This window comes from Atractosteus spatula, chromosome 3, assembly GCF_055471065.1.
Source record: "Atractosteus spatula isolate fAtrSpa1 chromosome 3, fAtrSpa1.hap1, whole genome shotgun sequence".
Classification (NCBI taxonomy): domain Eukaryota; kingdom Metazoa; phylum Chordata; class Actinopteri; order Semionotiformes; family Lepisosteidae; genus Atractosteus; species Atractosteus spatula.
This window is the reverse complement of record NC_142708.1, coordinates 35,742,937-35,759,016: the sequence shown is the minus strand read 5'-3', so window position 1 is coordinate 35,759,016 and position 16,080 is coordinate 35,742,937. Positions and strand designations below refer to the sequence as shown.

General features: G+C 41.0%; 1 protein-coding gene across 1 annotated transcript in view; it reads right to left on the bottom strand.

Moving 5' to 3' along the window:
• Positions 1 to 16,080, bottom strand: part of itga2.2 (integrin, alpha 2 (CD49B, alpha 2 subunit of VLA-2 receptor), tandem duplicate 2) — a 58,031-nt gene that overhangs the window by 5,542 nt on the left and 36,409 nt on the right. Inside the window, exons 18-27 of the mRNA XM_088910297.1 lie at positions 15,185 to 15,295; positions 14,690 to 14,775; positions 13,565 to 13,694; positions 7,175 to 7,264; positions 6,754 to 6,830; positions 6,582 to 6,665; positions 5,389 to 5,491; positions 4,463 to 4,573; positions 1,475 to 1,585; positions 72 to 185 (exon numbers count right to left, since the gene is read on the bottom strand). Coding sequence (XP_088766423.1) covers positions 72 to 185; positions 1,475 to 1,585; positions 4,463 to 4,573; positions 5,389 to 5,491; positions 6,582 to 6,665; positions 6,754 to 6,830; positions 7,175 to 7,264; positions 13,565 to 13,694; positions 14,690 to 14,775; positions 15,185 to 15,295 — 1,017 coding nt within the window. The remainder of the gene's footprint in view (positions 1 to 71; positions 186 to 1,474; positions 1,586 to 4,462; positions 4,574 to 5,388; positions 5,492 to 6,581; positions 6,666 to 6,753; positions 6,831 to 7,174; positions 7,265 to 13,564; positions 13,695 to 14,689; positions 14,776 to 15,184; positions 15,296 to 16,080) is intronic.

Genomic DNA, 16,080 nt, shown 5'->3' with positions numbered 1-16,080 from the left:
GAAAGGTATATAGACCTTTTGCAAATATTTACAGAACAAATATTATAGCAAATACTATTGTAAATACTTACAGAGGCAAATGTGCCGTTCCAAATCCTTGTTGTAATATTCAGAAAGTAGTGGCTTGTTCGTTTTAGATCTTTAATAAAACATTTCAGGAACACACATTTTGCACTATTGCAATCCTGCATGTGAGATAGAAGAACAATAATTAACCTTATTATTTGCTGATTTCGAAATTCGAGACCCCTGATTAAAAAGCAAGACCATGACATAATAGAGTGTGTCATTGAAATTACCTTTAGCTAAAGGACTAGGAATTTAAAAAAAAAACATGTAACTGAAATGAAACTTCTTTTATTGGTTCCTGCTTCATTGCATATATTTTATAATATTATGCAGTAGTACTATTCTGAACTGTACTGTTGCATCTCAGGCACGTACACACTAAATTCTCTGCACCTGATTTCAGCAGGCAGTTCTCTGTTTTGTGTTCTGCCTGTATTGGCTGCTATGATAATAGCTGAAACATGCTGTTTCAGTCAAAATCTATTCGGTCCCTTCAGTTTTACAATGCAGACAGTTATTGAATCATAAGTACCAGGTGAAGTCATGAAGGTACCAAAACATTTGTTTAAATAAATCTTACTGCTCATCTAATATCCACTCTGCTGAACTATTAGCTCAGTCTGTTTTAGAAACAATTTAAATCTCTGCAGACTTGAAATCTGCCTTTTCCTGCCTCTTATAAATGGTGATAAGTCTATCCCTAACTACATCTAGTATATTGGATATTTTGCCTTATCTTTTTAATTTTGTGAAAAAATGTTAGTACACAGATAAGCTCTTTTTAACAACAATATATTGTATCTGATATCCAGTTGGCCAGCAGCTGTCTCACCCTCCAACTCACAACTGGCAACCCATTAAAGCTAAGCATGTGTGAGCCTGGTCAGTACCGGGACGGGAGAACTCCTGGGAAAAACAAAGGTTGCTGTTGGAAGAGGTGTTAGTGGGGCCAGCAAGGGGTGCTCACCCTGTGGTCTGTGTGAATCCTAATGCCCCAGTACAGTGATGGGGTAATAGCTGATGTGTGGTGAGTGTTCTGGTGCATCATCCACATTGATGCTGCACATTGGTGGTGGAGGGGAGTCCCAATTACCTGTAAAGTGCTTTGAGTGGAGTGTCCAGAAAAGTGCTATATAAGTGTAAGCAATTAATAATTATTAATTATATGCAGCATGGTCTTCTGGGTATGGGTGCATTACAGGAGCCTTGAATGGTCTCCGTGATAATATATTAACCCTCAACAAATTTACACTTGTGTAGCCTTTTCATGCTGAGGATTACTCAATACATTTTAATTACTCAAAACAATTATAATTAATATAATTTAATCTCTGTGTAGTAACTGTGTTTCATTCAAATGCGAATATTTTGGAGATGTCCAACTTGTTTAAAGTCTAATACTTACCAGCTCCTCTGTTCCTCTGAAGCTCTCCTTTGAGAAAGAAGCAGTATAGGGCTTCTCTGTTATTTTCAGTGAGTTCACCAAACCACTTGTCTGGCAGCTCAAATCATTGCCCTGTAAGAGATGACCCACACAATCGCTATCAACAAGCTTCAAAATACTCTGTAATTTAAATGGATAAACCCCATCATTTTTCATAATACCAGGATTGTAGAAGAAGATGAAACCTGAAATATAAATCATAATATCATAGATCTTTAAAATTACTTAACGGACATTTCTGAAATCATACCAGATACCCTTTATTTCATATATACTGATATTTTGGATTGTTGCAATGGAATCTGAACTAATAATGCAACTACTAAACTACAGTATTCAGTAAGGAAGGATATTAAGTTTGAAATCAGTGTAGCGCATTCGCCCGGCACTGCGGCCGAAGAGCCCCTGGCTAGGGTACGTGGCAAGGGGCAGGACGGGAGTAGTAGTGGTCAGGGCGGGAATTAGGAAAGCCGCTGACCAGTGCAGCTGACCCACTGTGAAACAGGCGTACAATCTGGGGAGATCGCCCGTTTTTGTGTAAATAGTTCCCTGGTTTTGCTCCCCTGTGTGTTGCTCTCTCTCTCGCTCTCGCTCTCTCTCTCCCGCTTGGTCTGTCATTTTCTCTGCTGGCGTGGGGGCACAGGTGTGTTGTTCTGGCTGTACCAAAGTTTAATAAAAGTGCTTTCTCTACTCAATGAGTAGAGCCCGAATTTGAACCCTCGCTAAACCAGAATTCGCTACATGGGATAGCCCTTCTCTGAGGACGGCGAACTAAGCAGGGGAGAGTGTAACGCATATGGCCGACATTGCAGGTTGTTCGAGCTGGCTTACCAGCGCGGTGACGTCACTGCCCTTCTGTGTGAATAGCAGGGACCGCAGCCGTCGGGCTGATGGGAGATTACCCTTTAGCTCAACTGGCTGGGTCCCTGTTGAGTGACGCAGGAGGCCCGGGTTCGAGTCCCCAGAAGTGGGGGGCCGACCTGAGGTGGCAGCAGCGAGGGCGCTACAATTTTAACTACGGTATGTTGCAAAAAAAAGACTGTATAAATCGGACACTGAAAAATTGCTTCTCAGAAAAACGATGATACAGCTCCATCTGCATGAGCCTCCAGCTAGCATATGGTGTATTTTGAGTGGGGAGCTGTGTAAGCCAGTGTTGGCTGCAAAGAAACAAGTAAAGGTTAATTCAACACTGAAAAGCAGAAAGAAGAAACAATATTTTGTTGATGAGCGTTCTTCAGAGGTGAATGTCTAGTCTATGTCATGTGTGCATGCTTCCCAATGATGTCAACGGTCAGGGAACATTTATCAGTGGCTGTTACATCAAGAGTCAGAGTCTGAATCAAGGACAGAGTGAAAATTATAGTTAAGGTTAGGGAAAGGTTAAGGTTAACGTTATTGAGAAAATTAAGGTTAGGGTGAAGTTTATGCTTAGGTTTAAAGGATAGATTTATGGCTAGCATTAGGGTTCAGGGTAGGATTAGGATTAATGCAATTGTTAAGAGCCAGGGAAGGGTGAAAATATAGTTAGAATTTAAGACAGGGGTAGTTAAGAAGGAAAAAGTTTCCCATATTCTGGGTTTTGTCTAGGTTCTGTCATACAGTACATGTTGGAACATTATGGGAAATGTCACATGAATGACAACGAAAGATCCGTGCTAGATAGGTTGCTATTGCTATTTTGTTAGGTTGTGTGGGTGGTCATCTTTGGAGTATGATCTCATTGCAGACATTTACAAATAAACTTAATGTGACATTATTGTTGTGTTTCCCAAACCTGGTCCTGTGGGTCCCCTGTCTCTGCTGGCTTTCGTTTCATTGGAGGTACAGTAATAATTGCAGGTTAATAAATTTACATTAGCTGGGGGGAAATTTTAAGTTTGCTTAAAAGGTTGAATGGTATTTGTAAATTAGTCACCTTCTGAGTGAAAAGACAATTTTTGTGTTTCAGGACTTCCATGATTCAGTCCCCGTACCTGTAATGTAACCTATTAGACGTCTCCAGAAAGAAAAAAAAGCTAATTGTGGAAAATGTAAAAAATGACTCATTATCATTTCCAGTTGTGCTCTGTTCATCATATTTAAATGATCTATTAAGTCAGAAATAAGGGGACAACTTTTTAATAAGTAAGCTAAGGAGAGACTGTCGTTGGAAAACCAGACTTAAATTAGGATTTTGCTGAACTTGTATGCAGAAAACTAAAAAGTCTAAATAAGCAAGCAGATTAAAGACATCAGTTATCATTGGCGATTAACAGCTCTACTGGAACAAAATCCAGAAGACACAGCGGTCCTCCAGGATGAGTAGTGGGCCCTGATGATGTGTGCTAGGTGCTGCACACACAGGGCTACAGGGCTGGAATTAGACACTGGAAACAGGGCTGGAGCCACTGGTCTACAGAGATATGGTACACTTTTGTCCCAGTGGATACTAACTGACCCTCTAGCATTCATTGGCAATCCCCCAAAACAGCGGCGACAGGTAGTGTGTATGGATAGCTGATTGGCAGAAAAATATAATTATAATAATTAATAATAATTGCTTACACTTATATAGCGCTTTTCTGGACACTCCACTCAAAGCGCTTTACAGGTAATGGGGACTCCCCTCCACCACCACCAGTGTGCAGCATCGACCTGGACGATGCGATGGCAGCCATATTGCACCAGAACGCTCACCACACATCTGCTATCAGTGGGAAGGAGAGCAGAGTAATGAAGCCAATTCATAAATGGGGATTATTAGGAGGCCATGATTGGTAAAGGCCAATGGGAAATTTGGCCAGGACGCCGGGGTTACACCCCTACTCTTTTCGAAAAATGCCCTGGGATTTTTAATGACCACAGAGAGTTTTACGTCTCATCCGAAGGACGGATATCCACTGCCATTTTCATATGGACATTGCAGTCAGTGACAAATTATAAAAAGTGGGAATAATTACAACTTACCGTTCCAGTGCTGACTCCTGTTAAGTACAACAGTGGATTGTTTGCTTTAGTTGACACTGGCAGAGAAACTGTGAGGTAGGCCATGCTGATCGGAAAATTCACAGTGGACACCTTAAAGAAAAAACAGATGATAATTTTCCAACTTCAAAAATACATTTACTGTAAGTACATACAGAATGTTGCAGATGGTAATAGATGGTGCAGCCTTTGTTTTTTGTTTTGGTGCAACAGCCATACCAAAAATGACTAATGCACACCCAGAACGATAAGTGGTAAGAACAAATGTAAATGAGGGTCCTGGGCCTTTGGAAACAAGGTAAAAACTTGTTTACTGAAAATATGGAAGAGAATTCAGTAGTTTAGCTATCCAGTTGGTAGTCTTCCAAAAAGCATTTATATATTAATATATATTATAAAGGTTTTGTTAAATAATATTTATTTGGCTCCCCAAATTAATGTTTAATAGTTAATATTCCATAAACAAAAAATAAAAATAAAAAACAGGGAATTAATAATTTTAGTCTCATAAGGGACTTCATGCTCTTTTCATAAACCTGAAATGTGATTCTTGTAAGATGTATATCTTACTGGATATAAACACATATATTGGTATATGTTGATGCTTTAGGTGTAAGTATTGTATGATCTGGTACCACGTTTGGAATTCAGATATCATACACCACTGCTTCAGTACAACCACACAATGAATGGACAATAAAACTAGTGTTACATATTAATTGATGCCTTTTATTTTCCACTCAGTACTTTTAATAGATCTCTTATATTCTCACAAAACCCCTTGTAAATTTGATGTTTTTGTCTCTTGCATTTATTTCTAAATTGGATGGAAACTTGGAACTACCACATTCTTGTTTGTTTCTTAGTTTTATAATGAATGGATAATAAGACAAAGTTTTATTACTAACCTTTAGTGTGAAGCTGAATTCCGGACCGATATCATCAAAACTGTTCACTGCAGTTTGTATTAGGCTATCCTGGTTTATTACATAGAAATTTATATTGGTATCTCTGAAAAAAAGAAAAAAAATCTAAGGTTTTGAGGGAAAGTTATGAGGACGAGATTACAGTGGTAAAAGTCTGAAATAAGATTGCTAATTTGATACTTGACACCATGCTTTATGGAGCAAATTAGGAAGCAGTCAAATTAACATTATTTTGGTGGAAAAAATTGAAGAATGAAAGCTTATTGTTATCTTTTTGTGTATCCTTCTGTGGTGATGTAGGTGAGCAGTTAGTTGCTCCCATTGATACAGTAACCAAGATTCCAGAGCACTGTTCATAAGAATGGGGGTGTTACCCCATGTGTCACTGCTAAATTCCTCCTTGGGCTCCACCCTTCTTAATTTCCCACCTGAATTCAACTGGTGAAGTAAACCTCATTTCTCCACTTGATCTGTAAGGGATTAATTATCTCAGGGACACTTCCTAGTACCAGTACTACACAGTACAGGTAAGCATTCCATCAACTACGTTAACAATGGGTTACATTATAGAGGAGATGCAAAGCTCTTAAGAAATCATCTTGAATAAGGTCACTGAAAAATTAATTCTAAGTGTTTAATTATCTAATACTTCTTAAAATTCAAAATATAGTCACACAAATAACTTAAGCTCGTTATATAAAAAGTTAAAGTTAAAATGAATGTAAGATAAACTTAATTAAAACGATAATAACATACACAAATGTGAAGAATATTTGACTTTGTAGCAAAGTTTTGGTACAATAGTAAAGTGGCACAATTGATTAACAGAAGTCAACATACTGTCACGGACGTCCAAAGGGACTAACCGTGGGGAGCAGGAGAGTGGAAAAAGACCCATATGCGTAGCGGCGAGACGGGAAAAAGGCCCGGGCTCATTAGTACAAAGAGTTCAGGAATGCCGTATAGAAACCTATGCCCTCAGGGAGCGGACGTGGGGCGCCCTGGTGCTAGGCGGGTCTCAGGACATCCGAACGTCAATGCTGAGCGAGGACAGAGTGCAAGACCCGGAAATATATAGCCCAAGGGAAAGAGAGGGACAGGAAGGACAGCAGACTGGAAACTAGGGACAGGACAGAGAAGGAGCGCCCTCTGGCTGCAGAGGGCGTGACACATACCTAGTCAAAATAATTTCAGAGTCATACTGAAGAGGAAAGGAGATATTCATTGCATTATCGGTAGGATTGACTTCATCACTGTCACTGTTGGAGAAAAAAAGAAAAGTAGATTAACTATTAATTACACTAAAGAGAAATAAGAAAAGAAATAGCGGCATATTACAGGTCCTACCTTAGAGCCACAAAGTTCACATAAGCCACATTCTGCAGTTGATCGAAGTTGAAATCAAAAGTGATCTCAAATGACACCTTTTTTAAAAAAATAAAAAATATTGATCAATTTGTGTGTAGATCAATTGTACTTTCATATTCAATACCCTGAAATCTTCGTCATAAAGTTATGTAAGTTGCACTCTTGTTCATCTAAAAATACAAGAAATACTTCAGTCACTACTTTCCAACAATGGTGACTCCTAAGGTGAGGTATAGGTTGCATGTGAGCAATCAAACTCTTATTATTGATTGACCATATTTTAAACTAACTCATATACTGTATGTTGCCAGGGACTTCAATTATTGTATTTATTTTCATTTATTCACTTATCTACTGCTCTAGAAGCATTAAAAGGCATTAAAGGTGATGCCAAACTCACCTTTTCTCCTTTCAGAAGTGCAGGGTATCCAACCTGACAGGATACAGTTTCTGTTGTCTCCAATGTGCATTTTACCCCAGAGCCATCAGTCTGTAATGCAAAAGCTGGTCAGATGTTGCTCCTTTAAATGCAGTCTACATTGGTAAGGACTGGACTGGAACCTCCACTTGTCATCCTTTATCTAACCCCTTGTTCCAATACAGGGTTTGGGGGAGCCGGAGCCTCTCCAGGCAACCAAGGGGCGCAAAGCAGGATACACCCTGGATGACATGCAAGTCCATTGCAGGGCAGACACACAGGCACACACTCACACCAGGGCCAATTTTCCCAGCAGCCAGTTAACTACCAGTATTTCTTAACACAGTGGGAGGAAACCAGAGCACCTAGAGGAAACCCATGCGAACGTAGGGAGAACATGTGAACTCCATGCAGATAGCACCCGAGGTCCAAAACTGAATCAAGGGCCCCAGCACTGTGAGGCAGCAATGCTAACCACTGCACCACTATGCCACCCATGGGGAACCTCTTTATGGATACATTCAATACTGTTGCACACAGAGTAGTGGTCAGCATGGAGTAGTGGCTAAAAAAAAAGTAGTGGCTAACGTGAAGGCATCAAGGGGAGAGTAATGCTCTTTCAGTCAATTTAACACTATACGAAGTGGGATGAGCTCTAGCCTGATGAGCTGCCTTGGTCAAGTAAATGTTAAACATCACATACATTTCCTGAGCACTGTGTAGTAATACCACCTACCATAACTTAGATTAGAAATAAATACTTTGACATAATGCAAATGATTTCTTTGCCCATTACAACCTCACAATGACAAGCATGGAAAAAGAAAGAGCACAACTGTGAATCCAAAAATATGAAAAAATAATAGGCAAATCAAAAAAGACTTCATATCCTAATCCACACGTCTGTCTATTCTTTCACCACTCCAGGATGCTTAAAACCCACAAAAGACACAAAAGGAGACACAGGGTCTTCAGAATTTCATTCAACCTTAACCCTCCATAGCATAATTGGTCCCTTAATTAAAATAAAAGTGTCCTTTATTAGAGTTTCTTACAATTTAAAGTTTGTGAAGTCAAATGAAATTGCCAACAGTTTAAGAACTAAAAATAAAAATATTGTATTGTCAATGTTTTGTCAACAAATTCTGCTGTGCCCTTCCCTGCCACATTGACAATACAGATGTATGCAAAGGAACAAGTAATAGGTTTATTCCATGCTGAAAAAAAGAAGAAAGAGAACACAACGTTTCGGCCGTGGAGCCTTCTTCAGGTGTGAGAGAGACAGGGCAGTAGGCAAAGGTAAAGTAGCGGGAGAACAAAGGTTGGGAGGGAGGAGGAGTGAGAGGCGGGAGCAGGGGACAGAAAGAGAGGCCAATCAAGAGGTGTGAAGTCAGAATGGGTGCAGAGAGGTGTGAAATGAAACTTCCAATGAATGGAGAAAATTTAAAAGAACAGTAGTCTGTCGTTAAGGGAAGGGAGAAGGTGTGATCCTAGCTGCAGAATAATTTTAGTTTCGGTGGTCTTTCTGATGTATGAGATCGGAAAACCGTCTTTGAGAACACAGACGGAGAGATTAGAGTGGTCGTGGCCGTCAGAGGTGAAATGAGAAACAATGGGCTTGGAGAGATCTTTAATCTTTACAGCCCTGACGTGTTCTCTGAAACGGTCTCCGAGTCTCCTTCCTGTTTCTCCAATGTAGATGGCTGGGCATTTACTGCAAGAGATACAGTAAATAAGGTTGCTGGAGGTACAAGATGCTGTCTGGGTGATCCGGAATTGTCCTGAGGGGCCTTGAATGAGTGTGGTGGTGGCTGTGTATTTGCAGGTGATACAGCGAGCTCTGTTGCAAGGGAAAGTGCCTGGTGTGGATGGTTGTTGAGGGCGGTCAAGGGAGCTGTGAACAAGGAGGTTACGCAGATTAGGTGGTCGGCGATATGAGATGATAGGGCGATCAGAAAAGAGGGCCCCAATGGAGGGATCATCCTGTAGGATGGAAAAGTTGTGGTTAATGGTCCTGGGGATAGGAAGTGTGTTAGGGTGGTAAGGAAGCACCAAAGGAATGCGGTTGTTACGGCGGGAGCTCCTGATCGGGTTGATGGTCCGGGGGGTGTTTTTGGCTCGGGCAAGGGCCCTGTCAATCACACTGCTGGGGTATCCTCTGTTGATGAAAAATGAGTACATTTCGAGGGCTTGGTTCTCGAAGTCGATGTCGTCGCTGCATAATCGTCGTAACCTAAGGAACTGTGAAAAAGGAAGAGAGTTTTTAGTGTGGTTGGGGTGAAATGAGCTGTACAGGAGGTAGCTGTGTGAATCCGTGGGTTTGTAATAAACTGAAGTGGACAGTTGGGGGTAGTTGATAGACAAGTGGATGTCTAGAAACGGAAGAGTAGTGGAAGATATGTTAATCGTATATTTGAGGGACGGGTGGAAGTTGGTGAAATGGTGCAGGAAGAACTCAAGCTGATCGTTGGAGCATGTGGCGGCACCGACACAGTCATCAATATATCATTTGTAGAGGTCAGGGACATAGCCAGTGTAGGAAGCGAAGAAGCGTTCTTCTACCCAGCCGACAAAAATGTTGGCATAGCTGGGTCCCATTCTGGTGCCCATGGCAACTCCACTGACCTGTTGGTAAAAGAGATTATTGAAAGAGAATGCGTTCAGTGTGAGGACCAATTCTGCAAGGCGTACCAGGGTGTGGGTGGGTGGATCAAGCACTGTGCGTTTGTCCAGCATGTGCTTGAGTGCTGTGAGGCCGTCATTATGGGGAATGACGGTGTACAGAGATGTGATGCCCATGGTAAAAATGTAGCATTCGGTACCCTGAAATTGGAAATCATTAAAAAGTTGGAGCGCGTGGTTGGTGTCTTTGATGTATGAGGGAAGATCTTCAACCAGCGGTCTCATGAGGCTGTCGAGAAAGGCTGAGATGTAAGTAGTTGGACAGTTACATGCTGATACGATGGGGCGTCCAGGGGTGTCCGGTTTGTGGATTTTGGGGAGGAGGTAAAATTGAGATACCTGTGGATGTTCCATGATGAGCCGGTTTGCCACCTGGGGGAGCTCATTACTGCTGATAAGAAGAGAAATGGTGGATACCACTTCCTTTTGGTAGTCAGTGGTAGGGTCCTGTTGGAGAGGGAGGTAGGCAGAAGTGTCAGTTAGTTGTCTAGAGGCTTCAAAGATATATAGATCCTTACGCCACACCACAACAGCACCTCCTTTGTCTGCTGGTTTGATGACGATATCATCCCTGTTGCGGAGAGACTGGAGCGCCTGATTTTCTCCTTGGGTGAGGTTAGACTTATGTTTACTGGGTATAGAGAGTGCCTTGGGAGCTTGATTAGTGCATTGGTTGATGAAATAATCAACTGGTGGAAAACGGCCAGAGGAGGGAGTCCAACAGCTCTGTTTGGGATTAATGTTGTTAATGACATCAATAACCGGGTTGTTATCAGCTGCCTGTGAAGAGGAATTGTCAGCAAAATGTGCTCTGAGACAAATCCTGCGGTAAAAGCGGTTAAGGTCGACATTGGTCTGGGGGATGTCCAGCTTCCTGGGAACTGGTACAAAACTGAGCCCTTTGCTGAGGAGGGATCGCTCATCCTGTAAAAGGGAAAGGTCAGAAGGTATAGTGACAACAAGGTTAGGGTTGGTGAGGGTGTTCGGGGTGTTGATGGTTTTCTTCTGTAGAAGATGACTGAGTTTTTTGTCCTTCTCTGTAGTGAGAAACTGGTAGAGTTTAGAGTTGAGAGATCTAATGAGGTTAGTTATGAAGGGAAGATGATGTGGAGCTGTCAGCCGTAGAAATTCCTTAGCCTCTTTGATGTTGTTGTCGGAAAGGATAATCTGTTTTTTGAGGGAGAAAATGGTAGAGAGCATTAGTTTCCTAGAAAATTGTTTTAGAAGTCTCTGAGTGTTACTCTGGGTGGTATCAGAGTCAAAAGAAAAGGTATTAAATTTAAGGCGAAATCCTTTAGGGATGATATAATGTCGACGACATCTGTAAAGGAATAGAAGGTGGTTAGAAAGCCTAGTCTTGGAACAGATAGCTGTGAAGAGACGGAATGCTGGTTTAGTGAGAGAAGCGGGCAAGTGGCCCAGGGAGGAAGAGAAGGTATGACGAAGAGATCTAGAAAAAGATTTGGAGGAAGGCATAGTGGGTCGCAGCAGCTGTAGGCGGTAGTAGTTCAGGTGGGGAGCTGCGTCAGCATGCGTAGGCTGCAAAGGAACAAGTAATAGGTTTATTCCATGCTGAAAAAAAGAAGAAAGAGAACACAACGTTTCGGCCGTGGAGCCTTCTTCAGGTGTGAGAGAGACAGGGCAGTAGGCAAAGGTAAAGTAGCGGGAGAACAAAGGTTGGGAGGGAGGAGGAGTGAGAGGCGGGAGCAGGGGACAGAAAGAGAACCACCCACCCACACCCTGGTACGCCTTGAAGAATTGGTCCTCACACTGAATGCATTCTCTTTCAATAATCTTTTTTACCAACAGGTCAGTGGAGTTGCCATGGGCACCAGAATGGGACCCAGCTATGCCAATATTTTTGTCGGCTGGGTAGAAGAATGCTTCTTCGCTTCCTACACTGGCTATGTCCCTGACCTCTACAAACGATATATTGATGACTGCGTCGGTGCCGCCACATGCTCCAACGATCAGCTTGAGTTCTTCCTGCACCATTTCACCAACTTCCACCCGTCCCTCAAATATACGATTAACATATCTTCCACTACTCTTCCGTTTCTAGACATCCACTTGTCTATCAACTACCCCCGACTGTCCACTTCAGTTTATTACAAACCCACGGATTCACACAGCTACCTCCTGTACAGCTCATTTCACCCCAACCACACTAAAAACTCTCTTCCTTTTTCACAGTTCCTTAGGTTACGACGATTATGCAGCGACGACATCGACTTCGAGAACCAAGCCCTCGAAATGTACTCATTTTTCATCAACAGAGGATACCCCAGTAGTGTGATTGACAGGGCCCTTGCCCGAGCCAAAAACACCCCCCGGACCATCAACCCGATCAGGAGCTCCCGCCGTAACAACCGCATTCCTTTGGTGCTTCCTTACCACCCTAACACACTTCCTATCCCCAGGACCATTAACCACAACTTTTCCATCCTACAGGATGATCCCTCCATTGGGGCCCTCTTTTCTGATCGCCCTATCATCTCATATCGCCGACCACCTAATCTGCGTAACCTCCTTGTTCACAGCTCCCTTGACCGCCCTCAACAACCATCCACACCAGGCACTTTCCCTTGCAACAGAGCTCGCTGTATCACCTGCAAATACACAGCCACCACCACACTCATTCAAGGCCCCTCAGGACAATTCCGGATCACCCAGACAGCATCTTGTACCTCCAGCAACCTTATTTACTGTATCTCTTGCAGTAAATGCCCAGCCATCTACATTGGAGAAACAGGAAGGAGACTCGGAGACCGTTTCAGAGAACACGTCAGGGCTGTAAAGATTAAAGATCTCTCCAAGCCCATTGTTTCTCATTTCACCTCTGACGGCCACGACCACTCTAATCTCTCCGTCTGTGTTCTCAAAGACGGTTTTCCGAACTCATACATCAGAAAGACCACCGAAACTAAAATTATTCTGCAGCTAGGATCACACCTTCTCCCTTCCCTTAACGACAGACTACTGTTCTTTTAAATTTTCTCCATTCATTGGAAGTTTCATTTCACACCTCTCTGCACCCATTCTGACTTCACACCTCTTGATTGGCCTCTCTTTCTGTCCCCTGCTCCCGCCTCTCACTCCTCCTCCCTCCCAACCTTTGTTCTCCCGCTACTTTACCTTTGCCTACTGCCCTGTCTCTCTCACACCTGAAGAAGGCTCCACGGCCGAAACGTTGTGTTCTCTTTCTTCTTTTTTTCAGCATGGAATAAACCTATTACTTGTTCCTTTGCAGCCTACGCATGCTGACGCAGCTACCCACCTGAACTAATACAGATGTATGACAATTAATATTCTTCTCAAAACATGTTACAATAAGTGGCTTAGATACACACTGTACTAAAATTCTGTTAAGTTGTAGTGGACTTCTCTAGGTACACTCTCTTTTTTAGTGTCTTACAACAAATAGGATCTATAGCTGGGACGATTCACTTTTTATCAGGACAGCAACTCAAAGCACAAGGCCAAAGCTACACTGAAGTGGCTTAACAAGAAGAAAGTGAATGTCCTTGGATGGCCCCCGCCAAAGTCTGTCAATAGTCTTTGTCTTATCTGATGCACCCTTACATAAAAAAGGTTACAGTTCATGTGCTTTAAAAGAAAAAAAAATATTTGCATTTAAAAAGCTGAAATTCTAAACCATGAAGAGTATTCCTCCTGCATGGTCTGACTTACCGAAGAGAAGAACAAGTTTTTGGAGTAAGTGGCAGTGACCTTTGCATTGTATGCATTTTCCTTGTTATTTTCCACTTCCACAGCAAAAGAGATCCGTCTGTTCTTGGAGCTCACAAGCAGTGGTGAAGTGCTAGAAAACAAAAGCACCACAAAGTGGTATTAAATCATTTATTAAATATACTAGCAAGAAGTATATTTCTTGCTAGAAATATAATGTGTCCTAAGGTTTCTGTTTCACTGTTCAGTCAGAAGAAATCCAGTCAGTTTGGCTTGAGGAATCTGAATTCTGTACTTGTACCAGTTCCCCTCACTGTCCTCTCTGTTCAAAACAGAGGTTTCTACAAAGTTCTAGAATGGTTAATTTCTATCAGACCATTCATCCTACCTTTTAGTTTAAAAAAAGTCACATTTTTAAAAAAGTGCAATACTATAGTAGGTATCACTGTTATCACTAATTTACAAGATTGCACATTTGGATTTATAAAGTTATGAATTAAAATAATAAATTTAAAATCTTATTTTGTTCATGAAACACATTTTTGCATTTGTTAGGACCCTAACTCAGAGTGTTCTCATACTGTATATTTCTTGCCTTTTTGCAAAACATCATGGTCCTAAAGGTCCCCTCATAGTGAGAGAATGGTGTAATTAAAATATATTAATATTTTTGAACTGTGAAAGGCAATGTTTTCCAAAAGTTAAGAGGGTTGCAATTTTTTTAAGAGATCCTTCGTAAAAATTGTTTTTCCATCTCAAATGACAAATGAACTTACATCCATCCTACTTCATTTGATATCCTGTGTTTTATGTCTATACCATAAGCCTTGTGAGGTCTATTTATAACTGTGAACAACTGATTGCCTTCCAAGACATTTTTTAAAAGAGGACTCTGATTTAAAAGTTGTAAAAATAGAAAATAAATTAGGCTTTTTCATTGACCACCACTTGATTTTTGTGTACAACTATATGCCAGTGATAGGAGAAATGAAACAAGCAGTATAGTCCAGAATAACAATTGATAACAACTGAAGAAAACATATAATAAGAACTTCAGAGAAAACATCATAACTCTTTAACATTGAGCTGGGATTAATGTCTGTATTTTTAAACAGGAAAAGGCTTAACCTTTGGCCCATATCTTTCTTTCTCACATTCAGTGTGAGGTCTGATAAACACAATTCATCGACTCCACAATCCATTGAAAAGGGAATCTGCGAACACATAAAAAACATACTGTGTGGATTACAACTTGGAGATGGAGATGGAGATGATACACTAATAACCTAATAATCAGGTGTTAAAGGTGTCTATACCACAAATCATTGACAAAACTGCAACTCTGTCACTATGAATGTACAGTACCTCTCTTTCCTTCCTCTTTAAAAATGTAAAACACAGTGTTGACAGTAAAAAAGCTAGTCTTTTAACTCATTCTGCATTGAATAGACAGTTGATAACACAAATAAAAAAAGAATAGTTCCCTATTTATGATTCCAATGATGTCTAACTGAACATTATTCAGTATTTATAAGGAAGTATTTATAAATATTTAAACCCATAGTTTGAAGTCCTTTAAACCAAAAAATTTCTACTCAAAATGTTAGCGCCAGCAAAACTCACAGAGAACTCCCAGGCACTGGGTGCATATACATTGAGCACAGGGTTGCCATTTGGATTCTGAAGACCAATGTCAACCCGGACACCAATGGGTTTCATAACGTCAGGAGCCTCCTGTTTTTTTTTTTAAAGAAAGAGAATGAGTTTAGAACTGAGTAACTAATTTTGAAATTAGCGTACATCACTGTGCTCAACTTCTTTACTTATTCACTGCAAATTGCATAACACATGCACATCAACACTTTATTTCAATGATAGGTGGACATGGTATATGCGTGAGAGTGAGAAACAGAATCGTAAATAAATAGATATTATGAAAATAAGTCTTGCAAAAGTACTTGTGACTCATATTCTTAGAATTCCTTAGATTTCATGATATAATTGTGAGTGAACAGTTAACTTTGAATCTGAAATGAGAAACTGGGCTGATTTATTTTAGAAATCTCAACTTTAGGCATACTGTATAAAGGCTATATGCTCTTGTGAATGATAAAAAAAGCTTAATTTATTTTTTACATTGATTGAGAGTCTTAATCTAGTGTTTTTATCTTGGGTGACCACCTATGCATTGTATGAAAGGGTCTAAAGGGTCTGTAAAGGGTCTTGACAAGCCAAAGGGTGCTAGATAGGACTGAGCGTGGCAGGATATCAGTCTATTACAGTGCTTTCGTGACACAGACATACAATTATACACACACACATAAACTTTAGACACACCAATTAACAAGCATGTCTTTGGCGGGTTGGATGAAACTGGAGAACCACAAAAAGCTTATGTGAACACAGGGAGAATATGCAAACACCACCCTTAACTAAGGTAGCTGTCGTGAACTGAACATATAAAATCTCATAGCAGCAAAATACTGAACATTGCAGGAGGCTCTATTATTCATTTATTT